General features: G+C 44.2%; 2 protein-coding genes and 1 pseudogene across 5 annotated transcripts; all 3 read right to left on the bottom strand.

Annotated features, from left to right (window-relative positions):
* Positions 1-4,531: 4,531 nt before the first annotated feature.
* On the bottom strand, positions 4,532-7,601 carry LOC310782302 (alpha-1-antitrypsin homolog; the record flags this gene model as incomplete). The annotated part of the gene is made up of 4 exons (XM_083642977.1): positions 4,532-4,723; positions 5,618-5,765; positions 6,308-6,578; positions 6,917-7,601. The coding sequence occupies 4 exons, from the start codon at positions 7,599-7,601 to the stop codon at positions 4,532-4,534; spliced, it is 1,296 nt and encodes a 431-aa protein (XP_083499103.1).
* A 1,952-nt stretch (positions 7,602-9,553) lies between these two features.
* Positions 9,554-13,583, bottom strand: LOC310782301 (annotated as a pseudogene). The gene is made up of 5 exons: positions 13,171-13,583; positions 13,010-13,128; positions 11,780-12,049; positions 10,279-10,470; positions 9,554-9,752 (listed from the first exon to the last, which is right to left on the bottom strand). The product of its transcript is annotated as an uncharacterized misc_RNA (transcript).
* A 504-nt stretch (positions 13,584-14,087) lies between these two features.
* clmnb (calmin b) lies at positions 14,088-23,847 on the bottom strand. 3 transcript variants are annotated; one of them, XM_083643577.1, is made up of 10 exons: positions 23,679-23,847; positions 22,991-23,052; positions 22,278-22,373; positions 22,058-22,141; positions 21,818-21,910; positions 21,462-21,682; positions 20,839-21,032; positions 17,736-17,815; positions 15,318-17,617; positions 14,088-14,988 (listed from the first exon to the last, which is right to left on the bottom strand). In XM_083643577.1, the coding sequence occupies exons 1-10, from the start codon at positions 23,737-23,739 to the stop codon at positions 14,859-14,861; spliced, it is 3,321 nt and encodes a 1,106-aa protein (XP_083499703.1). In that variant the 5' UTR covers positions 23,740-23,847; the 3' UTR covers positions 14,088-14,858. The 3 variants fall into 3 exon arrangements, with proteins under 3 accessions (XP_083499703.1, XP_083499704.1, XP_083499705.1); XM_083643578.1 differs by having other exon boundaries at positions 14,088-14,985; XM_083643579.1 differs by lacking the exon at positions 14,088-14,988 and having other exon boundaries at positions 16,183-16,233; positions 16,319-17,617.
* Positions 23,848-24,876: the final 1,029 nt, after the last annotated feature.

Here is a 24,876-nt window from a genome sequence, read left to right as displayed (position 1 = left end):
AACTCACCGATAGCGAGCACACTCAAGACAAATGTTCAACTTGGGTGCAGGGCCAAAATAAATCATAAGAAAAAGAAGTAGGCCAGCACTCCAGAATGTCCTTTAAATATGTAATGCTCATCTGGGACACAACAATCGTTGTTTTCTGTCTGTTTCACGATCATAAGGAGGAAATACATTCATACCGAAAATACATTCAATAATTCAATCAAGGTCTAACATACATGTGTATGACCACAGATTAGATCAGGGGTGTCAAACATGTGGCCCCCCAAAGGGTCCAATCCGGCCCACAGGATGACTTTGCAAATTGTGAAAATTGCACTGAGAAGTCCTTCAATCCAATGTGATGCACTTGTGAAGGCTAAAGCCCAATTTATGCTTCGTCTGCCGACACTTTTGAAACAGTCGCCGACAGAAATGAAGACTTGAGTCGACACTTTAAAGTGTCTGCGAGCAGTGTCTGCTACTGGTGAAATGTCTAGTGTCACTGACTACGTCACATAATGTCGCGCAAGTCTGATTGGCTATATAGACGGGCACGCGCGTGACTTCCTTGTTTTAGTTTTCGCTGAAATGAAATGAATGAACGTGTCCCCGCTATTTGTATCAGCATGTCCTTGATGTATGACTTCGTGAAAATCACAAAGAACACCGTGACCAACTTCCCAGAGAGAGAGGAGGTGAGTGGTGTGGTTGTGTGTCGTTATATGCGGCTGCAGTTACATCTTGCCTCCGACGTGGGTTCACTGACAGCATTCCCTCTCTTGGCTGTCTGCACTGCACTAGTTCTCTGCCTCCCTCTGTCTCTAGCGTCACGTGACCGTTGAGCCGAGGAGAGAAGCATAAATGCAGCAACATGAGCGACACTTTATTTTTCGTCTGCGACCATGTGCTGAGCGACACTTTCTAATAAGTATAAATTAAGCTTAAGAGGTACCAGGTTTCAGGAGCAAGTTAAATATTAAGTCGCCTATTCATGTTATCTGTATTAATCTATTATCAGCTATTTTAATTACCTTTGCTTGACTATAGAGAATTGCACAGTTGCCATCAATTGTAATCAGGGGTGTAGTGATAAATACAGAGGTGGGTAAACTATCCAAGGTGAGTAGTTTATCCACCTTGTTTGCCCTCATTGATTGATACAGTTGATCTGAAAATAGGTGCCTCATTTCAAAGGGGTGGGTAAATTGCGTTTACTTGCATTTGCCCTCCACTACACCCCTGATTGTAATGCACAGTACAGACAGTAGATAATGTGCTTGATGGTAGCTGAGACAACCCTACGTGTTGTAGGGTTGTACGGTAGGCTACCTGTAATTCTTTACACTAAGATAAACGGGACAATTTTTAGGTTTTGTCATTTATAGGTTATTATTGATTATTGATTTTCTTTGTCTGGCCCACTTGACACCAATTGGGTTGCATGTGGCCCGTGGACTAAAATGAGTTTGACACCGCTGGATTAGAGAAAGGACATGAAAATACTGTTAGAAAAAAAGTGAGTATTATGTATACATGTAACACTCTTATCATAGAAAATACTTAATCTTACCATAGAAAATACATCTAAAAATAATAGGCCCAGTCAGAAATGCTCTGCTATCGCACCCTGAAACAAGAACATCCCTATATTGCACAAACAAAACAGACGGTTTACACGAGTGACATAGTGCCCGCCAAGGATATCAGTCTAATACCAAAAAACACTGCAAGGGAAGTTAAGTTAAGTTAAGTTAACTTAACTTAACTTAACTTGCAGCTTATTCAGCCATTAGGATAAACGCATAGGCCTGTCTGTAATCCTTCTGTGCCAGTATGACATGCAGAGCCATAAATATACACACTGGGGGCTATGTAGAAAAAGTACTACAAGTCGAAAAATTATTAGAAAAATTGAATAAGATTAAAAAGTAACTAGAGGAAACATCCTAGCAACAACTCCCCAATAAGGCCTTTGGGATGTTCAGTCTGCAGAGTATGGATCCAGAAAGCCTCTCTCTGTAACAGAGCTCTGTCTCTATCACCCCCTCTTTTCCAGGGTCCCACAGCTTCAATACCCTGGAACCTGAGACACCATGGCCAGCAGAATTAAAATGCCTCGCCACTGAGAACTTTTCATCCTCGTTTTACAATTTTGCTGCCGAAATTGTAACATAGCAACGTTGATCCAAAACGTTGCTATTTACAATTGTCTGTGAGACTGTGTTGGTTGAGAGATGTGGATTTTTAACTCCCTTATGGTTTTACCCACATAACAAAGGCCAGAAGGGCACTTCAAAAGATACACAACAAACTCAGTTTTACATGAGATTCTACTCTTAATATAAAAAAAAAAAAAATCATAAAAATGTGAAGGGCGTGTGTAGCAGTCAGCTCTGACCAACATATCTCTCTTAGGTTCTTCGCTCATTTGTGAGCAAAAACAGGAGGCTTTGTATAAACATGGCCTAGTTGGGGGTCACTACACAAGATGTGCCAATGTTTCAAGACAATCTTTTTGATTTCCTGGGAAACAGGAGAGAAGGTCGTAGCACAAACAATGTCATGAGAGGAAGAAGTTTTAGGCACCAACAGGTCATCTCTCTTCATTTCTAACTTTCTGGAGGCTATATTGTCTAAATCCTTATTACTGTAGCCCTTAGCCCTGAACCGTGTGCAGAGTTCAGAAGCTTTTTCTTAACTAAAACTAAGGAAAATAACTAGACAGCCCAAGCTAAAGAACAGAAGTTGCATTGGAGAGAAAGGAGAGAGACTGATTGGTCTGAAAGTCTTCTTAAGCCCAGTGCACCGGGTCCAGGTACACCCAATCAGCCAAATGACCCCGACACCAGGCTCCTGCAAGACTAGGGCCAGGAGAGTTGGAGGGTCGTCACACTTTTAGATGTTTTATTACAGAAAGTGTATGAAACCCATGACCAAAATAGTCACACATTCTGTCACTGTGTTACTTATTTGGAATTCTAGTCAAAATAAACGATTGCCCTTTTTGCTGGGAAACCCCCTCATGGACCCCTGAGGTCCCCGGACCCCACTTTGAGAACCCCTGCTGCTGCACGAGATGATGGCATCTTCCAGAGCATCACCTCGGTGGGCCTCTCCACGCTGACAGCGTGCTGCAGAAGAGTCATAACACACTGAGGCATGCACATTATAATGTATGTGTGTAAAAAAAAAAAAAACATTTCAACTTTTGTCTCAGCTCAGTTTGTCTGAATCCACAGCTGTGTCCAGAAGGAATATGGTTTAAGAGAGAATAAGTACAAATAGGTGAGCATATTTGAGGGAAATGTTCAAGAACTTCAGTGCTTTCTGAAGATTTTCTCTCCATTGATAAGATATTGAACAATCGGATTAATTGCTGCTCAGGCTGCAGCGACATCGCCACGATAGTGCCCGTCTCGGTTGGCTGTTGGGCCAGATAGACAGAGGCCATGTGTACTGATTGTGTAAAGGCCCCAGCAGCAGCTCTCTGTTGACAGGTCAAAGGTCGAGGAGGCGTCCCAGGCTGATGGCCATCAGGTCAGCAGCTTCTGTCTGCTGTATCTTGGGCTGAGTAAACTTTGCTGTGGTGAAACTGCCTCGCTCAGGATTCAGCCACTGCTGAGTGTGCGTTTCCAGCTGAAGCGTGTAGCTGGAGTTACAGTGAAAAATCAAATGTGTGTGTGTGTGTGGGGGGGGGGGGGGGGGGGGTACTGAATTTCCCAGAGTACAAATAATTTGATTAATGACCATGCTTTGCCAACAGTCAAGTAAAGTATTAACCTGGCACTGCCATGGTTTTGTTTTGTCACATGATCTGATCTCATGCCTTGCAAGGTTAGTAAAGTATATTGATAGCGGGGGGGGGGGGGTTAAACTGATTAGAGTAGAGAGTGTGTGAGATTCAAACACTCATTTATCATAATTGTGTATTTGATAGGACGGAGATTGAAAATCTAAATTTGGTCACAATTTCTCGCTCCCTACCATTTTAACAAATCTTACACACTGACAATAATTCAATTTTACACCAGCACTTTGACTTTTCAACTTTTATTAACCAACCATATTTCTCACAGAAATGAGACAGTGTTTGTATTTGTTTCTGTGTGGGGAGGGGAGGGGGGGTAGGATGTACACATGATCCTTAGTCCTCTTGAAAGAAAAAGAAAATAGAAGAAGTGAAACCCAACACATTGCGTAAAGCACCGGACACTCATTAACGCGTCTGTGGAGGTGAGAATTGAAGGACAGATGCTGGGATGAAAACCCATCTCGAGGTAGGTGATTGCTTAATGCAATTACCCTGCCGAAATTAATCCATCGACGCTTCAAAGCGAGGGACAAACACGTGCATCCATACATGCACAACAACAACCGCTCAAACAGAGTAACACACGACAAATTTTGTAACAGCTCGTCACCTCCTTCAAACAAAGTGTTACATTTGAATGGCGCCAGCTTCTCCAATGTCATTATGAAATGAAACATGTCCCCTCTGCCGAGAAAGACAACAAGCACACTTGAGGCTACCATCCTGGGCCTTTTACTTGGCCGTGGGGTCGCTGATCTTGCCCATGAAGAGGATGCTCTTGGTGGAGTGCTCCAGGATGAGGAGGAGGAAGGGCCGGTTGAGCTTCAGGCTGTCAGGCAGACTCATGGGCATGATCTCCATGATGGTGGACGCTGCCGCCTCCGTCCCCGTCTCGTCCACGCTCAGCACCGCCTTGTGGGACACCTGAGGAGCAAGGAGATGTTTGGGATTTTAACGCAGCTCTGATAAAGCTGTAGAAGCTAGAATCTAAAGGGTTTGCTTCAGTATCGATACACTACTAGTCAAAAGTTTGGTCAGACCTGATTGAATATACTATGTTTTTCATGATCTTAAAGCCAGTTTGATCTCAATGCTTATGCTTAAATGTATTTCTAGACAAATATAGCTTGTGAAGTTGATGCCTGTGTATGAATTTCTTTCCAAAGCCTTTGCTTTTCCATCAAGGCAGTGGTGCCTTAAAGGTTAGGGAAGCAAGCTCGTGACCGGAAGGTCGTCGGTTCAATCTCCGCCACCGGCAGGATAAATCTGGGTGGGGAAAGTGAAAATGCAGCGCTTGCCCCTCCCTCATTACCACCACTGAGGTGCCCTTGAGCAAGGCCCTTAACACCAACCACTCCAGTGGAGCTGCTCAGTGGCCAGCAGATCAGACTGTGGTTGTACTGGTCAGCTTCCAGGTGTGAATGTGTGTGTGAATGTGAACAGGACGCTCCTGAACAAGAGAGCATTGCTCTCAGTGACACTCCCCCTGTATAAATAACAGTTTAAAAAAAAAGGGTAAAAGGTGGCTATTTTAAATATCTAAAATATAAGATCGATATAAGATTTTTTTGGTCACTGCATAATTCCATTTGGGTTATTCCATAGTTTTGATGTTTTTACTATTATTCTAAAATGTAAACATAGTAAATGTTAATATGCTGCAGTCATTTCTAAACTACACTGCTCATTTTCATACAGCACTTAATAAGACACCTTTGTAATGTCCCATAGTGTATGTATAAGGCATATTCCCATGTTGCTCATAATACCGATCTTTTCCCCATAACACACCGATGCAGCTGTGTTTACCCGCCCTACCTTAGAGACCTTGAGCTTGACTTCCGCAGAGATGCCAGAGAAATCAGCAGTGTCTCCAAAAGCGTGGGTGACGCCCATCTCTGTCAGCGTGTCGCCCAGGGAGGCGTCGGCTGAGATGGAAAATTTAGGCAGGTACAGATCCACCGAGCTGGGACACAAACACAAACATCACATCAGCAGATTTAGCTACTGGAACACAGGGAAGTTGAGCTGTGCTTGATCTGGGGGCAGACTGAATACGTGCAATTTCAAGTAAATCAAAAACCACACATTCAGAATTATCCAGATCACCCAGGTCAGTGGTTCTCAAAGATTTTCATGGTAAGGACCCCTAAACTATCACAAATTAGACCATTAGACCCCCCCCCCCCCATTTGATACAATTTTGTTGATTTGTAGATGTTGTATTACAGGGAATAAAACATGACCAAAATAATGTATTATGTTACTTATGAATGAAATTATCGTAAAAAAAAAAGTATTGTTCCCTTTTTTGCTGGGGGCCCCCTGGAGCCCCCTCAAGGACCCCTGGGGGTCCCTGGACCTCATTTTGAGAACCAGTGACCCAGGTTGCATTCACCCAGTCAATTATGCAGAAAGAAGAAAACACCCACAATCCCAACAAACAAATACCAAGACATCACTTAACCTACAACACACTTGATCTACAACCAAAAACTCCTCTCTCACCTCCTGAAGAGGGAGTCGTGCCAGTGCATGATGTAGTCCTTGTTGATGTAGCCCTCCACCTCCGCCATCTTGCCCTCGTCGGGCAGCACGATCATCATGGAGGTGTTGCCCTTGTAGGGCAGCAGGATGACCGTGGTGTGGTTGTCCTGGTCCTGGTAGAAGTCGTAGCGGCCCGTCCTCTCCATCATGTCCACCTGCACCGCCGTGTTTGCGTCCACGTGGAAGGCTTCCTTTTTCGTGTGTTCGGCTTCGAACGGCTTCTCCCACTTCCCTGCACGAGGCGGTGGAATATATTGTAGATAGACGTTTTGTTATTGTTCTATTTGTTAAATACTCCAATATGGTCTATATTCATCATCAATCATGTTTATTTTCACACATGGCTATCCAGTGTCTAGCACTGTCCTTAGGGCACTGACTGTACTGGTGACTTGTCATGGTACAGTATCCGTTTTTACTACCATACAGCCTAACTGGTGACTGGTGGATTTACTTGACATGTATTTGGATAAATACACAGTGCCTATCATGAAAGGAATTATATGCCTGCCTGGCAAGCAATTTACATGCATGTTCCTCTCCCTTGGCGTGCCAGGACATCCGTCCTACCTCTGAAGAAGACATAGTTGATCAGCACCATGGCCGTGTCAGGGCTCAGGTCCTTCACCTGGTCGGTGATCTTGTCCTGGGTCTTCTTGGCGATGAATTTGTTGATCTCTGCCGCGGCGTCAGCGGGGGTGGAGAAGTCGACGGTGAAGGCCTCGCCGGCGTAGTAGTGCTTGACATCGTGCAGGAACTTGTCCGCGGGCTTGAAGCCAGAGCGGATGGCCATGGCGTTGCCGACGTTCAGCTGCTGAGCCTCCTGGCTGTGGCCCAGCATGTGGACCAGATGCTCGTACGCCTCGTTGACCTGGGCCTGGGTCAGGTTGGAGGCGCCATAGCCCAGGGCGGCGAAGAGCTGGCTGTGGGTGTCCCCGCCAGCGCCCACGGACAGCATGGACAGAGCCTCGGCGATGCCCAGCGGGGAGTAGAAGATGTTCTTCCCGGCCGGGGTCTTGGCACTCAGGCTCCTGTAGAGGGCGAAGGCGAAGTCGGCGTTGGGAGGGGACAGCCTGTGGCAGGCGGGCTCTCCGGCGTGGCTGTGGGCCTCTCCGGCACCGTGGCTGTGGGCCTCTCCGGCACCGTGGTGCATGTGGTGGAAGTGCTTGTCTGTGTGGCCCGCGTGGTGTCCCTCATGAGGGGCTGCCCAGGCTACAGCCAGCAGAAGAGCCGCAATCGCACAAATAGCATGCATCTTCATCACCTGCCAAGATGGAAGAGAGAGAGTTGATTTGAGGTTGTCAGATGTATCACCATAGTAGTAGTTGATATTTGACTGCATAACCACAATATAAAATAACATCTTTGCATAGAAGTATTGGGAAATAGTTTGAGCGCGTATTGGGATGGAACATCACAAAACCATATTCATGTAGGATGAATGTGTGAAGAATAAAGCTGACATAGCTGCTGCGGCTCGCAAGCTTTTAAACAGGACACACTGAGGGAATGATGTTGCTTCTAAACAGCTTTAACACTTCAATCACATATGATCATACATTGTTTTCACGGCGTTACAAACCTTCACTTTTAAAGTGAACTCATTCCAAATTCAATTTACTTGAAGCCAAAGTCTAAATCATCCAAAGATGAAGGTTATGTAAAACGCTCAGCACATGCGAATGAAGGGCAACACTTACCGTCAATGTCCTCTTTGCCGGAGACAGTTTACAGCAGCTCTTCCCTTATATAGCCCTAAAGGTTTCAGCTGACCTGTGGGTTAAACATTAACCAGGTTCAGCCCTTCTTCTCTGTCCTGTGCAGTCCCATATCAGCTCTGACTATCTCCATTGATCCAACATCCAACACAGCTCCCACAGCACTCATGCATGAGGTCAGGGGACGGGTCATGGTCTATTTATTTATTTATGTATGTATGTATGTATGTATTTATTTATTTATTTGAGGATCAGCCATCCCAGCCACTAGATGAGTTGTATTCCCTTCGATTTATGTACGGTAAATCTATTTTGGAAAATAAATTGTTACCTTATATTCGGCAAATAGCATGAATGGGTATTCTAAATTATCATTAACAGTCAATAAATCATTGGATCAGTGTGCTCAAGTTATAGTAGTCTTTTCACTGTTGACTCATCTTTGATATTGGATTTAACATTGAAAGATTAGACCAATAAATAGAAGGTCAGATTCTCACGATATGCTCAAACCGCACAAAAGCCCAACTTGGCTCAATGTGTCAGTAGATGCTTATAGGACAGTACATACACTAATTACTTTATTACATTACAGCTGACATAATGACATGCTTATGCATCTGAACACCTAACCAGGTTCTGCTGACTCTATATTACATGCCCGACTGGCTAATGAATGGTAATAAATGTCTCATGGAGCAGATTGATTGGCTGACATTTCTGTAACTTGCAATAGGTCTGTTGTCTTATTCATCAAACTATCCTCAATTCATCATCTCCCCAATGGGCTAAATATCACCATGACATCTCCACAGGCCCGTCTGGTGCTGAAGTAAAAATGAGCGAATGTCCCAAAGCTACTGAAGCCACTGCAATGTGAAAATGTAGAACTATATTATGAGTTTTCTTTTTTTGACACTGAACTAAGCTTCGGTGTTCTTGCAAAGCAATTTCCTGTAATTGCATGAGATGATAAAGAGATCCTAAAGGGGGGGAATGGATTGTAGAGTGGGAAAAAATGACAAAAGAGAGAATGCTGTTGCAACGGGAGAAAGGTGCTTTATGAGAAACTACAAAAGAAAAGAAACGATTAGATCATTCCTTCCTTTTCATCATTTTGTGAAAATGCAAAAACAAACAAGAGGCTTATAAATCAGACTGTATGCTTGGAAGTGAAACAAAACAAATTCTGCAACTTGAGTGAAATGGCTTGTAATGCACAATCTAAAAAGCTGCAGTAATTCTTTTGGATTGACTCGATTTCCTCCCAAACTTACACAACATTTTAAGAAGCAGGGGAAAAATACAGACCAAGCTTGGAATGGACCACTTACAATAGGGGTACATTAATTAATGTAATAAGGCTTAATTTACCCTAACCCTTAACTAACCCTAAAACTATTAAATAATGTATAAATGAATACCTTAGTTAACATGAACACCATTAAGTGAATGTAGATTGGGTAAACAGAAGAATGTGATGTTCATTCTAGATGTCTCTAGGGTCAATAATTCTCCCTATGAGCAGAGCGATCCCTGTCAGTTCATCATAGTTTACGCGCATGAAGAGTCTGTCAAAGGTAATTCGAGGAAAGATGGAGAAGTCCAGCTTGGCGTCAGATCTCCCCCCGTCTGCTGACTTGGTCTCTTCCCCCTCAAGTGTAACCTCATGCAGGGCCTGTGTGGAACTACACAGAAACAGGGGGTGGGGGGTGGACAATACTATGGAAGACAGAAAGAGGGGGGCAGACAGAGAGACAGAGAGAGGGGAAAATACATGTATATATATCCATTGCAAATGTTGAATTAACTGAATCCCATGCAGTGGGTCACAACATGGGGTGCGCAGACCACCAAGGGTCCTTGAGGGTGTTGCAGGTGGTCCACAGAAAATTTAATTGTTAACCTTCACCATTATTTCATTTATAAGAAGTTAACACAATTAGACAATGTAGAAGAAGGACTATTTTGATCATAGAAGGTCTGTTATCTCTCTATACAGATAGTCATGTAGTTCTGGACAAAATCAGATCTAACAATATCTAACAATAAAAAATATTCTCAGATTTGGGTCCGAGAGACAAAATCTCATCAAATGGGGATCCATGGTCCAAATGTGGGTGAAATTTGGGGTCCTTGATATGAAAAAGGTTGAGAATTTTGATGTTTTCATGTATTTTTGAACTAACGCTGGTAGTTTGTTTTCCAGCCAACAGAAGCGGGATGTGTTTTGGTTCTTCCTCGACCTTGACGAGTGTCAGTGTCTTCTTCTTCTTCTTCGGCGATACCCCCGAGAAGTCGGCTGAGGCGGAGAAAACAGATGATACCCCCAGAGCTTCTCGGGAGGCCTTCTAAACTGTAGGATTTCCTCAGTTGGAACTTGGGGGGAAACGGATTTCTGCCCGCCTGTGAAAACAACAATCAATGTGTTAATGGATTTGCTCTAAGCTGTCTTGTTACAACCTGTGGGACGTCCCGTCCTGCAGGCGTTCCCTCACTGATATATAGAGAGAGCAGTAATTATTGCTGACTCAGAATCCACCCGGCATCATTCATCATGTTACACAACAACAGAAAGCAAGTGACTTGAGGAGAGCAGCGAGAGAGGCCGCGACATCGATCAATATACACCCAGGGAGAAGCAAACATAGGACATAATACCGTATACGCTCACAGAAACACACTCATACAGTATATACACATACTAACCTTTGGATTAACATGCTCATATACACACACACGCGTGTATCCAAACACATGATGTTATACCACACACCACATCTACATAGGGGAGTTTGTAAATCATCTTCCTGCATTACAACTGTTGGATGTTCCCGACACAATTATTCCCCTTGGGTGTTTGAAAAGTGGGTCTTCAAAAAAGACTGTTTTCAAAATGTTTGGCTTGTGACCCCTTAAAACAAAGCTTTTTAGGCCATTCTCTATTATCAGAGGAGGCCTAGAGGCTGAAAACTATTTAGTTGTTCACAAGGGAAAAAATAAAACAATCTGAAAAATTACACATGATAATACAAAAGAAGGGTCCTGACCCCCAGTTTGAGAACCACTGTTCTAAAAATAATGACACATTTTGCCCGTTGCTTCTTCTTTCACCTTAGCAAGCATAATATAACTCAACTAGGGATGCAAAATGGCACAAGTGAAATCAATCCATACCCACTTAGGCTTAAGGACAAAATCAGGCATGTCCAAAGTCCGGCCCGGGGGCCAATTGCGGCCCACGGACCGATTTTAAGCAGCCCTCAGCTTGTCTCTCAAAATATACTATATGTGGCCCTCCACACAGTATTGGTTAATCAAGCAAGTTAAATTTGTTACTTTCACCTAACAATGAGAGCACTATCATACAGTTTGTAGACAAGCACCAAGTAGGAACAACACAGCCAGTTTTCAGATGGTAAACAAAATCCTTAGAGTACAATTGTATTGTTTGTTATTTATTTATTTATTTGTTATAACCTACCCCATATAATGCGAGAAGCAGCTGGCTGGCCACCTGTTATTTTCACATTATCTAATCTGGCCCCCATTCAAAAAGGTTTGGACACCCCTGGACAAAATGCTACTATAGAAAGATGCGGCTGAGCTGGTGACATGCAAAAGATGGGTATGACGGGGCAGATTCAAACCCATGACATTACAATGACATGGGTCGTGCCTCCACCTGTTCAGACACTTAGGTATCCCCACTTACCCTGGCTTCAGGTTGCTGAGCCAGAAGCCCATGCGGCGGTGAGACAGGCAATCTTCCGGTGGCTGCAGGAGCAGCGAGGTCAGGTGGCCAGAGTATGGCAGCCTGACCCCTATGGCCTGACCACTGTGGCTGAGCAGGTGGTGTGGTACAGCATCCTGACCTCAGATGAGTTGTCCCTGAACATCATGGGCACATCCTCGCTGGCCGTAGCATTTAGCTGGAAGCTCCGCAGCACCGATGGCTGCTTCCATCCACCTGGTTTGTGTGTGGCTAACAGAATTCGAGGAATGACATATCAAGATGAAATGAGGGGCGGGAAGTAGATGCACATGTATGAAAACCTCCTGCTGTGTACATTTATGACCACCGGCTGTGACAGGTTGACAAATCGTTCTTCATCAAGAAAAGACTGATGAAGAGCATATGCACAGCGGTGGGGGGTAATTATGGCTGGGTATCGTTTAGAAAATCACGATACCAGTACCAATATCAGTAACGTTCAAGTGACACCGATAGCAATAGAATAGGCTACTTCATTCGATACTCTCTTTTTTTTTGCCATCATTTGGAACATTTTAGTGGCACCTCGGCACGCTGAACTGCCAACTCCTCACATACTTCACTACCACAGACTGTATGGGTTGTAGCTGCTGCGGTAGTGGGCCAATCACATGTCACATTAAATCAAAGAATGCTTACTGTGATTGGCTGCGAGCAAAACCATACAAATAGTATTTTTTTCTTGATCTGTGTACAAAAAGGATGGAATGCAGGTATTGTTTGATGAGGAGTTTCGATACTACTTGGTACTGGGTTATTTCGGTCGATAGGAGTACCGATACCCAGCCCTAGTGGGAATGCATTATTTGGCACAATGAATGAGTCCAAATTGTGCTTTTTTTTTTTTATGTATGGAGATACTTTTCCAAATTTACCTGAAATTCATTTTCATTTGAAAGTGCATATCTCAACCATCTGCCAAGAAATGAAGTAACTTATATTTGGATCTGTCCGATGGTTCATATACAGTACCACCAATACAGAGCGATATTTCCCAATCATGTAGTGACAATATCAATATGCATGGCAAACAAGTTCCATGAATGAGAAAACACTTTGTACAACAGGATTCTACCTTTGAAATGCACATAGTTGTTGAGTAGAAGTTTGTCAGAGCCTTGCAAGTCTTTCATCAGCATCTCAAAGCTGATGTTGTTGAAGATGGCACACTGGCAGGCTTGGTGTGCTGAGGCTCGCTCAGAAAACTCTGGTAGTCTACTGAAGGTTTGCCATCTGCATGTAGGCCACTCCACACTCTCAGTTGGACCCCTGTACCATTCCCAGCCCCCCTAACCTCAGTCAGCTTCTGCCCCTGCCCTCTGAACCTCTACCTCACCCCCTCCTGCATCACGAGGCTCTGCTGCAGCTCTGCCAGAGCAGATATGGTGGCCTCCACTCTCTGCTCTGTAGAGTTGGCCACCAGCCACAATTCTTCCAGGGCCTGGCTCCGACTCTCGGACCCAGAGGCCCGGGACAGCAGGGCCAGGGCCAACTCCAGGCCCAAGGAGGAGAACAGCAGGTGGTGGTGGTGCTGCTGCTGGCCACCAGGCTCAGCTGCGGTTCTGGTGGCTCGGTCACGTTAAGGTTCAAAGTCCAAGGCTGTGTTTAGGGCTGATGCGTTAAGCTGCTGGTGCTTGACCCCTCGCTCTCTCCTGATAGACCTGCTGAGGAGCTCCTCTGGTGGCGGTAGAGCAGACCCATCCGCCAAGAAGCCTGTTAGCACTGCTAGCACTGTTAGCCACATAATACTATACATAATGGAGATAGATGTTTCTTCTCTCGCCGTCCTGGCCCGGCCCGGAAACACTGCAGGTCGATCTCATGTAAGACCGGCCAAATTCCAGCTATGGGGGAGTGTTGTTCTCCCAGCTCCATGCGGGGGCGGTGGTTGGAGCCTGTTGAAAGGATATTGATCTCCAAGACTGTGCTGTTGACCCATGGGCTGTATGAGCTTCAAGCAAACACCACCAGTCTGTGTTTTTTTTTTACTTTCTCAGAAATCCTACAGTAGTGTGTGTGTGTGTGTGTGTGTGTGTGTGTGTGTGCGTGCGTGTGTGTGTGTCAACATGGATTCTGAACGTTTATGTAACTGATGCATACTTAAATAGTGCTCTAGTTTCACTGTGCACAGTTTGGTATAGTCTCTCTCTCCTATTTGCAATGTCAACATTTTGAAACTGGTCTAATCTTACAAAGACAATATGCACATGCCTGCCTACAACATACAGAATTCACATGCCTGGTGCTATTGTATTTTGTGGAAAGGATCAGAAGATATTGTGTCTAAATCTCACAGTCATTTAAAAAAAAATCATGGGGGGAGGGAGCTTAATCTTTATCTACCTGAAATGAAAACATTGAAATAGTATAGTTTCTGAGCCACAAGTGCTGGCATGACAGCAGTGTGAAATGTCAAAGTGTTCATTAAACATTATCAGTTTAATCTTACCATGCCAATACAGCTTAATTATACAGCAGGTCTAGGTGGGATTCTCAACAGTCAACAGAAAGCCATATGTCAGCAGCCTGTAGTGTACTACTGCATGTAAATCAGTTGCTGCAGTGATGCTGTGCTGCCACCATGTGGTTAATATAGTAAGTGACATTGGAATCGTGATAATTTTGCCTGACCCACTTCAAAAAGAATACGAATAAGCAGAGCATTTTGCACCAGTCAGACGACAGACGCTGACTAACTAGTTTGTGTATGTGAAACTGTAAGAGCAATCACTTTCCCGCAGCAGAGCGCAATAGTGCTTACTAGAAGCAAGACCAACTCAAAATGTGTTTAACATGGGAATAATAGCATTATGTGTTTTTATCTGAAACTATAGCCCAACTGACAAGCCATTTGTGCCGGCAGCTAGAAGCAAACAGAATCATTAATTCTTGCCTTTGGGGAAATTTAGTAACATAGATAAAGCATGAGAGTCAAGCCTGAGGTATCCCCGTTTGGCTCGTTATTGGAAACTGGGCTAATGCGCACGTCCTAATAAGAAGTGAGCAGTGGAGGATAGACTCAGAGGTTCATGTGAGGTAAGATGAAGTAGCAGTAGAGAAGGATCCACAGGACCAGCAGTAACTCCAGCTCTAATGAGGCTGCTTCACGAGAGGCTGCCAAAGTTTGAAGAAGCGCACCTCCCTCGCTGCTGCAAAGTAGATAAAACACAGGATTAAGACTCAAGTGGGCCACATTACATAAAGGGAAATTACACAACTGGGATGAAACCACACTGACAAAATACAAGTCTACAGATTCCTATTGTAAGTTCAACACATATAAAGGATAACATGGCACATTACATCAAAATGAAACCAAACCCTGACAGAACAAAAGGCTAGATTTGCATAATGATAAATTCAGCAAGATTTTTACATGGCAAACTATTCACTCTAGAATCTCTGTGGATGAATGAAATTGGTATTTCTTTAAGACAAGTATTACTTGTATTTCCTGAAACAGATCATGAAAACCTACCTTAATGACTGAGAGGTGGCAGTGGTCCGATTGTTTTTGCCATCATGGAGATGACCACCTGTCTCATTGTTATTTTCCAGGCTCATTTCAGTGGGATGTCCTATTCTTGTTGCCTTCTCCTCAGTGAGAGTGTTGTGTTCCCTGTCCTTCTCTGCTGTGATACCCTCAACATCCTTTACATTCATAACTTCATTGCTGTCATCTTTGTTAACCTCCTTTTCCTCCACCATGAACACATCTTCCTCTTTGGCAACGCTGTCTCTCCTGTCCTCTTCTGTGTTAACTCTAACTGTCCTTCTGACATCACACACCACCTCGTCAATAAAAGTCTTCTGGTTTTCCACCTTAAAACTTTCAAAATTCACAGCCCTCCAATCCTCTGCCTCCTCTTCCTTATTTACATCATCTTCTAACTTCTCCTCTTCTTCACCTGCCCTTCTGCCCTCCTCACTTTTCTCTACCTTCAACAAATGTTCTTCCTCTCCTCTGTCCTCTACTAACCCCATCTCCCTCACTTGTCCAGATTTTTCCAATGACCCAGCGTCGGTCTCTTCCTTATTTACATCATCTTCTAACTTCTCCTCTTCTTCACCTGCCCTTCGGTGCTCCTCGCTTTTCTCTACCTTCAACAAATGTTCTTCCTCTCCTCCTTCCTCTACTAACCCCATCTCCCTCACTTGTCCAGATTTTTCCAATGACCCAGCGTCGGTCTCTTCCTTATTTACATCATCTTCTAACTTCTCCTCTTCTTCACCTGCCCTTCTGTGCTCCTCGCTTTTCTCTACCTTCAACAAATGTTCTTCCTCTCCTCCATCCTCTACTAACCCCATCTCCCTCACTTGTCCAGATTTTTCCAATGACCCAGCGTCGGTCTCTTCCTTATTTACATCATCTTCTAACTTCTCCTCTTCTTCACCTGCCCTTCTGTGCTCCTCGCTTTTCTCTACCTTCAACAAATGTTCTTCCTCTCCTCCGTCCTCTACTAACCCCATCTCCCTCACTTGTCCAGATTTTTCCAATGACCCAGCGCCGGTCTCTTCCTTATTTACATCATCTTCTAACTTCTCCTCTTCTTCACCTGCCCTTCTGTGCTCCTCGCTTTTCTCTACCTTCAACAAATGTTCTGCCTCTCCTCCTTCCTCTACTAACCCCATCTCCCTCACTTGTCCAGATTTTTCCAACAACCCAGCGTCGGTCTCTTCCTGTTCCTCTCTCTCCCACTCCGCAACTTCAAAAAGCTTTGCATTCCCTGCTTCATCTCCCATTGTCTCTCTTTCACCATAAACCTGCCTCACAAATCGACCCTTTTCTCTCTTGTCCTTCGCCTTCCCTTCATCTTCATCATCCCCATCATCCTGTTCCCTCACTGCTATTTTTCTCTCCTCAAGCTCTTGGCCTCTATCTTCGTCCTCTGCCTCCTCTTCCATATCAAGCACCTCTCCGTTGTTTACCGTCTCTCTGAATCTATGGCTGCGTCTAATCTCCTGCTGCTCATCCCCAACACTGCTTCCACTCTCCTCCACGTCAGCGCTCTCCTGATCCATTGACTGCTCTCTGTCCTCAGCTGCCCTCTCAAAGTCACCATTCTGTGCGAGTACGCTTTCCTCGTGTTGGGAGTAACATTCAGATCCATTGTCAAGTAACACCTCTGATAGTTTCAGACGTTTTGACTCCGCCGTCAGCTCTCCGTTTGAGATTGTTTCTTCTGCTGTTCCCTCTTCAACCAGCTGCGCTTGTCTATTAAGAGGATTATAAGATTGGAACATGTCTTTGTTCAGATCCAGGATGTAGCTGTAAGCGTCTTCCTCATCAGAGTCCAGCGCTGATAAGTTGTAGATCCCTTCCTCGGAGCTCAGGGAAAAATTAGCCTCACCCGCTCTCCCTTTACGGTGGTGCTGATCCACGGCGGCTTTCTCCATCCACGACCGGATCTCCTGGTCAACATTGCCTGCGTCCAATGGACTGATCGGCTGAAAGACACCAAGAGGCTTCCTTTTGTTGAACTGTGAGGTGGTGGCATCGCCCACACTCTCCTCAAAGCTGCTTCGGGGATTGGAGGGTGAAAATGTGTTGTTGGTAACCGGCCCGTTCAGGTGGCGCGAGGCGGCACGGCACTCTGCTGAGGGTCTTCTGGACCATCGTTTCCACAGAAGCTGCTCGTTGGTCTTCTCCAGGCCCTTCAGCAAGGCTTGGGCTTCTGGGTCAGGAGCAAACGGCTCTCCAAAGCTGATCGACTCAAGCGATGCAAACCTCGGGTTCTCGGGAACGTCTAGTCTCATTCCACAATCTGTTGTATGATCCTATAATTTAGGGGATATTAGTATATGGAGTCAAGTTTTTTTGTGTACCCCCCCCCTCCCCCAGTTAAATGAAATAATGATTGCTGCTGTTAAGATGTATATGAAGAAGCCTACTGACCTCCTCCAAGCCTGAACAATGCTTCAGGAACATAGACACATAGGTAACGACAGACTGCTCATCTGGTGAAGTGCATATGTCTGCAGAAAGAAGGATACACACTTTTTAGACAGTAGCAGTAGGGAACAGAGAGACTCATTCAATCATAGACATAGAGAGATTAGCACTATTATTTAGGCTACTTATCTCATTTAAAGGGAGCTCAAGTTCTAAATTGATCTGCAATAGGATCAGTCCTTCTGATTCACTCCTTGAGAGGTGGCATCATTAAGCTGGTGCTGTTGGTTATTACAGACACATTCGCTGCACTATCTGGCTGAAGGCGACTGATTTCTTGCAGAAAGACACGTTTGTCTTTGTGAAGGAAAACAGATGTGCACTGCAGGGGCGGTTTTAGCATCAGAGCTTTGGGTGGGCTCAGCCCACCCAAAGGTCATGGACCACTGAACCCCTAGGGGGGTCCGGGGGCATGCCCCCCCGGAAGAAAATTTTGTACAGTTTCAAGTAAAAATGGATCAAACTGGCGCACTTTGAGATCAAAATGAAGAGACTAGATCTATGAAGAACTACACACATCAATATCTTCTTTACCGTTCTGTGGTTTTACAGCAATGAAAAAATAATTGTTTCCCTATATATACTATATATATTCTGCATACAGGTTACTATATGGTAGAATTATGCTTGCATAAATAATACCAAAATCACTTCAGGGGAGTTTCAAGTAAAGTAACATTTTGCTTTGTAGGCAAAACAAAAGTAAAATTAAATCAAAAGGGAACTTCCTAACTTATTGGCTGGAATAATATTCCGACAAGATAATAATATACTGTAAGCACTAAAGCAGGAGTTTGCAGTCAACTAGTTGAAATTAATATGTGGCAGTATTTGTGGGGGTCAAAATCTATGTAGGGTGTACCACCACAAATAGATCAGTGTATGGTAAACACTGACTATTAAATTGTGTGACTAGAAAGACACCAATAAATCTGAGAAAATGTACTTTAATTTTGAACAACAGCACTACAACGGTGGCATTACAAATGGTATTATGAAATTATTGTGTGAAAAAACAAGAATGCCACTTTTTTCATGAACTTTAAGCAGAAAATTAAAAAATAGTTTTAAAGCAAAAATAAATAATAAATAAAGATCATTTTAACAACGCTCAACCAGCCCATCTTACTGACCACCAGGGGTCCTGGTCCTTAATCCCTTTTTATTACTCCCATGCCACTGGTACTGTACACAAACAAGGCTGTTTAAATATCTGCCTTGCAGTCCCTTAGAGCAGGGGTGTCAGACTCATATTAGGTAGAGGGCCGGATTTGTTCAACTGAGACCTCATGGGGGCCGGATTTTTTTTTTTACTAAAATCAATTCGACTCATTTACTGTACCCATTTACTTCACAAAAGAAATACTGCTCTTTCCATTTCTCTTGAAACTGCCTGCATTCCGTGTCAACCTTTCTCTTTTTCGACAGCATCTTGTTCAGGGGCGGACTGGGATCATAATTCAGGCCGGGCATTAGATACCAAGCAGGCCAGGCCGATACGGGCCGACGCGCGTGCCGGCGTCAGAAAAATTTGGGCCGTTTAAAGCTCAATTTGGGCCGTTTGAAGCCAGATGTGGGCCGTTTGAAGCCCAATTTGGGTCGTTTAAAGCCAGATTTGGGCCGTTTGAAGCCCAATTTGGGCCGTTTGAAGCCCAATTTGGGCCAAGTCCAATTTTACAATGAGATGCACCCACTTTAATCCTGAATAAAGTAATAAAACCACTAGTAAACCAGTAGGCGGCGCCTGGCTTGCTGTTCAGTGAGTGGCCTGACTGCGGGCACAATTTTTTTTTTTTTTTGCAGGCCAGGCCAGGCCAGGCCAGGCCACCGGGCATTTGCCCGATGTGCCCGATTATGCAGTCCGCGCCTGATCTTGTTGATTCTTTTGTTTTTTGGTAGGTAGCTGAATGCGCGATTCAATTCCAGCGTGGCATCATGGCGGCTTTGTTTACACCTGATGACCTACTGACATACTTCCTTGTAGTGCAGGTTAATTAACTTATGAATGAACTCTTAGCTTGCTTATTAGCCACACGTAGTTCATGATAATGGGGTGCGAATTTAATAATAATAATAATATATATATATATTTTTTTTAATATTCCAAAACATCTCGCGGGCCGGATGAAACCTGCCCGCGGGCCGTATCTCTGACATCCCTGCCTTAGAGGGAAATAACAAGCCTGTAAGAACTTTTATTGAGATACTGAACTAACATCACAGCAAGACATAAGTGATGCCATGCACGCATGTTAAGCTATCGTCATCATCACATCAGACAGGCTGTGTAAAGCAGCCACTTGCGATTCTGAAGGGCTTAATTTCATTCAGATAACAAGGGACCCGTTTGAAAATGTTTGTCACTTATGCCCATATGTTTCTCAAAAAACATCACATCCATTTACACCCGCTTACTGCGAGCTAGCATGACATGGCTGGCTGGTGCCATGGTAGCCTACCTACCTTCCTCCAGTCCACCTGTTTGTCTGGCAGGCACAGCGACAAGTTCTTTTGTTTAGCCTACGACAACGTTACGTGCTAATTTGCATATCAATATGCGCTAATTAAGTAACTACTAACGACTCTGACTGCTCAATGCTCACCTCAGTTTCATTGATCATGAGTGGGGAGAACGATTGTGTGGACTGTGGAGTACCACTTCGCTGCTGTACTGTGTGTGACCTGTGTGAAGTGATGTGGGATTAGGCAGATAGATGGAGGAGGGAGCGCCTGCGCAGCCGCGGTTCTAGAAACTTTTCGGGTGGGCTGAACCCCCCTAAATTTTTGTCTCAGCCCACCCTATGAACATAGGGGGGGGGGAAACATGCACACAGCGCATTGAGTGTAGTCAGAAACTGCTACTAATGACCACCATGGATTTGGAGAGGGATAAAAAAAAAAAAAAAAAAAAAAAAAAAAAAAGTTTTTTTTGCCTCTATTTTTTTGGGTGGGCTGAGACTATTTTTGGGTGGGCTAAAGCCCACCCAAAAACGGCCTAGAACCGCCCCTCACTGTGCAGCACTTTTCAATTGAGTGGCCTTCTAACCTTCAGGCTCCAGCAGAGGTGGTATGCCGAGGCTGCGCTGGGCAATCATGAAGGCCTCCTGAATGTTCTCCCTGGGTGCTCTGGACAGGCTGTCCCTCAAGTCCACCAAGCCAGGGTCCATGGACTTTATCATGGCTAGGAAGGCCAGTCCGCTCCTCCAGCTCTCCCCAAAGTCATGCACCTCCACCCCAAACCTGCGGATTTGAAGATAATCCAATAATCAAAACAAAAGCAAACAATAAGAAATCAGCAATTGAAGTATTTTCAGATCCTATGAGGTATTAGACTCTTTTCAACATATCAAATGCAACCTGTGCTATCCATCAACTAAATCTTATGTTTTTGTTTTACTTACCACTCATGTTCTACCCTGGATAACATGAATTTGCTGACAAAGACCATTGGGAAATGTTTCACCAATAGAAATAACCTCCTGAAAATCACTAAAACATCCTCTAGTCTAAAATAAAAAATAATTAGCCTCCCCACTCACAACCTACCAGCAGCTCATTGACACTTCCACCATCCATAGAGTACAAATGTAAACAAATGTCCACTACAGAGGACAATTAATCTGAATCTGTAATTTTTTTCTCTCCTAATATCTCCTATTTCAAACTCACTTTGATGTGCACCTTTGGACCCAGTGCAGGAGTGTCGTGATCATTTTCCCATACTTTGGTGTCCTCCTGGCGGCCCTCCTGCCTTTGGATGGCAAAGTGCTGCTGAAGCAGCTGCTGACGCTACGGGCCGGGGTTGAGGGGTCACTGGAGGAACTGCTCATAGATAAGGAGGAGAAGCTGGAAGAAATTCGCCTCTGGAGGCCTGCCGTCACCTCCCTTATCTGCGGGGGAACGAGAGAGAAAGGTACTTATAGGTCTGCCATTATGAGAGACTTTGGCAAGGAGAGATACCGCTAGATGAGGAACAAATGACAGAGAGAGGATGTGAGAGTTATGGATAGTGAGAAACTCCCTACCTGGAAATATAGAATAATGCTCCAGACAAGGTTTAGAATGACAGAAGGGACGCCATCTGCAATACCAGAGGCATCAATGCCAAGCAGCTTCACCTGAAAGACAACAGGGAGGAGACAACATCTGAAATTACTTGTTTTTCTGGATCTATTAATGCACACAGGAGCCAAATGCAAAACATAAATGATCAAGGCCACGCCAATGGAGCTATATTAAAGCCTTGGGCTAACAGACAGACTCACATGCCGATCATCCAGGAACGCCAGGGCCTTGGCGATGTTGTTCAGCCTGAAAATGCGGTGGGAAGACGGCCTAAACCTGTAAACCTGCAATGAGAAATTACTGAAGAAACGCTGCTAATCGAATCAAAACCTGATATCATATAAAAGGGAGTGGGTTCTGTCCGTTTGTTTGTTTCAATTCTTGTCCCACATTGGATGTATTTGGAATGGATTTTCTTACTAGTTTGCACCCGGAGAGCTCCTCCAGCAACGCCATGAGCACTCTGCCATCCTGGATGTCTGTGAACAAGTCGTGCATCTCAACTGGAGGGTCACGCTGGAAAATAACAAAACAAACCTTAATGCTGATTGTATTTGTGAGATGAAGTGTGAAGAAAATGAGATCCGTTATTCCAGCAATTCTCAACCTTTTTCATATGAACGACCAGGACCCCTAATTTAGTCCACATTATGGCCGCAGACTCCCATTTGATATTTTTCTCTTGAAATCAAATCTGAGAATATTTTTTATTGTTAGATAATGATTTGCCCAGTGTGCCATGACTATCTGTATTGTAGAGATAACAGAGAAACTATGATCAAAATCTATTCTCTAATTATGTTGCTTGCTGAAGTTTAACAATTCATCAATTTGCTGGGAACCCCCTGGAATAGACCCTTTTCACGGGGGCCATTTTGTGTCGAAAAGGCAGAATAAACACAGGTGCAAGCAAAACACTAATGTGGGTTTCCAAATTCCAATCATGGAAGTTTGAAACCCTCATTAGTGTTTTGTTTGCACCTGTGTTTACCCTGCCTTTTCGACACAAAATGGCCCCCGTGAGAAGGGTCTATCCCCTCAAGGACCGCTGATGGCCCCCAGACCCTATGTTGAGAACCACTGCGTTATTCCATTAAGTATCACAGTATAATACCAGACTGATTGTGTCTTACTCTCTGCAGGAAGACATTCATCCACCTGGTGAAAGTTCTCTTCTGCACAGCTTCCCTCTCACCTGGGGAATAGAAGAGGAGGCCTGGTGAAGTACGCAGGTAACATTGCAACTTTACAGCAAAGTACTGCTCCAGTGTTTTCAAAAGGCTGCGTTAGATGTAATATAGTGGACAGGTGGTGAATATTGCAAACAGGTAAGAACAGGATTGTCAGGAGCCTCGGGTAAAAGTGCAAGAATGCAAAATTTTATGTGACTTTGAGACCCATAAGTGTTTTAGAAGATAGCCTATACCTGTGGTTCCAAAAAGCACAATATCAACAAGTAAAAAATATACGGTAGTCAATGATTGGGCAATCAGATGTCACAATTACCTGGAAAATGAAAGTATGGAAGGCGAAGGAGAAGCAGGGAAAAATAATAGATATTGTTTTCAAAAGTACAATCTGCAATTGTCGACTCGAATAATAAATAATAATTAATTTATTTTATATAGCGCTTTTCAATGACCCAAAGATGCATAGGAGTCCACAGAAAACAAGAAAAATAGAAATTAGCAACAAGCAACAGATACAAATAATAGCAAAAGTAACGAACGAGCAACAGATAAATAACAACTATCTATAGATCTTACTCACACAGTAATAATCGCCTGCATCAGATCCTATTGACCTTATACTACTACTCACTGATCTCTCCCAATGATTCCCCCTGTCCTCCATCCCAGCTGGCCTCGTCCTGCTTTTCCATGGAATCACCGGGAAGAGCGGGACTGTCTCACACTTCTTCTCAACACTTCTTAGATTCCATTGTGGGCAGAGGGAGGGAAAACGCTTCACAGTGTAAACGCAGTTGTAGTAATTTGTGGTTCATTACAGGAGTGAGATGAGGAAATGGCAGCGGAGGCAGTGTCTCGTGCCCTAACACGCCGAGTCCTCCCTCTGAGCTGTTGATCAACTCTGTGCACCACTCCCCCATGGCCTGGAACCAACTCAGCCTCAATCCTAATGTCGCACCACTCCCCCATGGCCTGGAACCAACTCAGCCTGAATCTAACGGCAGGCTGTGATTGGTATTATTCTCAGTGTGTGATGCAGCTGACAGTGTGGGATTTCATAGCACGTTTGAATGAAGAAATCCACTGTGATCCCATGTGAAAGGTAACAGGTTTGTTTCATAGACGACCCCCACTCTGGGCCACATGTGGTGGATTTTCCGTTGACTTTTCATTGACACAGCGAATGAGTAAAATCTGAATTCCTTCTGAGTATGCTTGTGCACCTTTTAAGCTCGGAAGATCTCCAAAACAGCGGTTCTTTAGGGGTCCGGGGACCCCCAGGGGTCCTGGGACAGGGGGTCCCCAGCAAAAAGGATATTTTATTTTGACTAGAATTCCAACTATAAGTCACACAATGACAGAATGCATGACTATTTTGGTCATGGGTTTTATACACTTTCTGTAACAAAACATCTAAAATAGACCCTTTTCACGGGGGCCATTTTGTATCGAAAAGGCAGGGTAAACAAGTGGCTACACCTGGACGTGGTGCACTCATTGGGCCTTCAGCTCAGACAGTCTCTCGATCTCCCTCCTCACCAATGCACATTTTGTTCCATTTAATGTAGTTTGTGTTGTGTAGTTACTTATTCCATCCTTAGTTTTAGTTAATAAATTATTGTTTTAACTTTTACTTTGGTGAATGACTCCCCTCATGTGTTGCAACCCAGCTCAAGGAAGTAACAGGGGAGTCATACAACAAAGTAAAAGTTAAACAATAATTTATTATCTAAAACCAAGGGAAATGAACTAGTCAACACAAACAAATGAACAGAACAAACGGTGCATCGGTGAGGAGACCCTATTTGAATTCCAGGCGACCCCACTCA

This window comes from Poromitra crassiceps, assembly GCF_964638095.1.
Source record: "Poromitra crassiceps genome assembly, chromosome: 9".
NCBI classification, from domain to species: domain Eukaryota; kingdom Metazoa; phylum Chordata; class Actinopteri; order Beryciformes; family Melamphaidae; genus Poromitra; species Poromitra crassiceps.
Note: the sequence above shows the minus strand (reverse complement) of the source record. Positions and strands in the feature narration are given on the sequence as shown.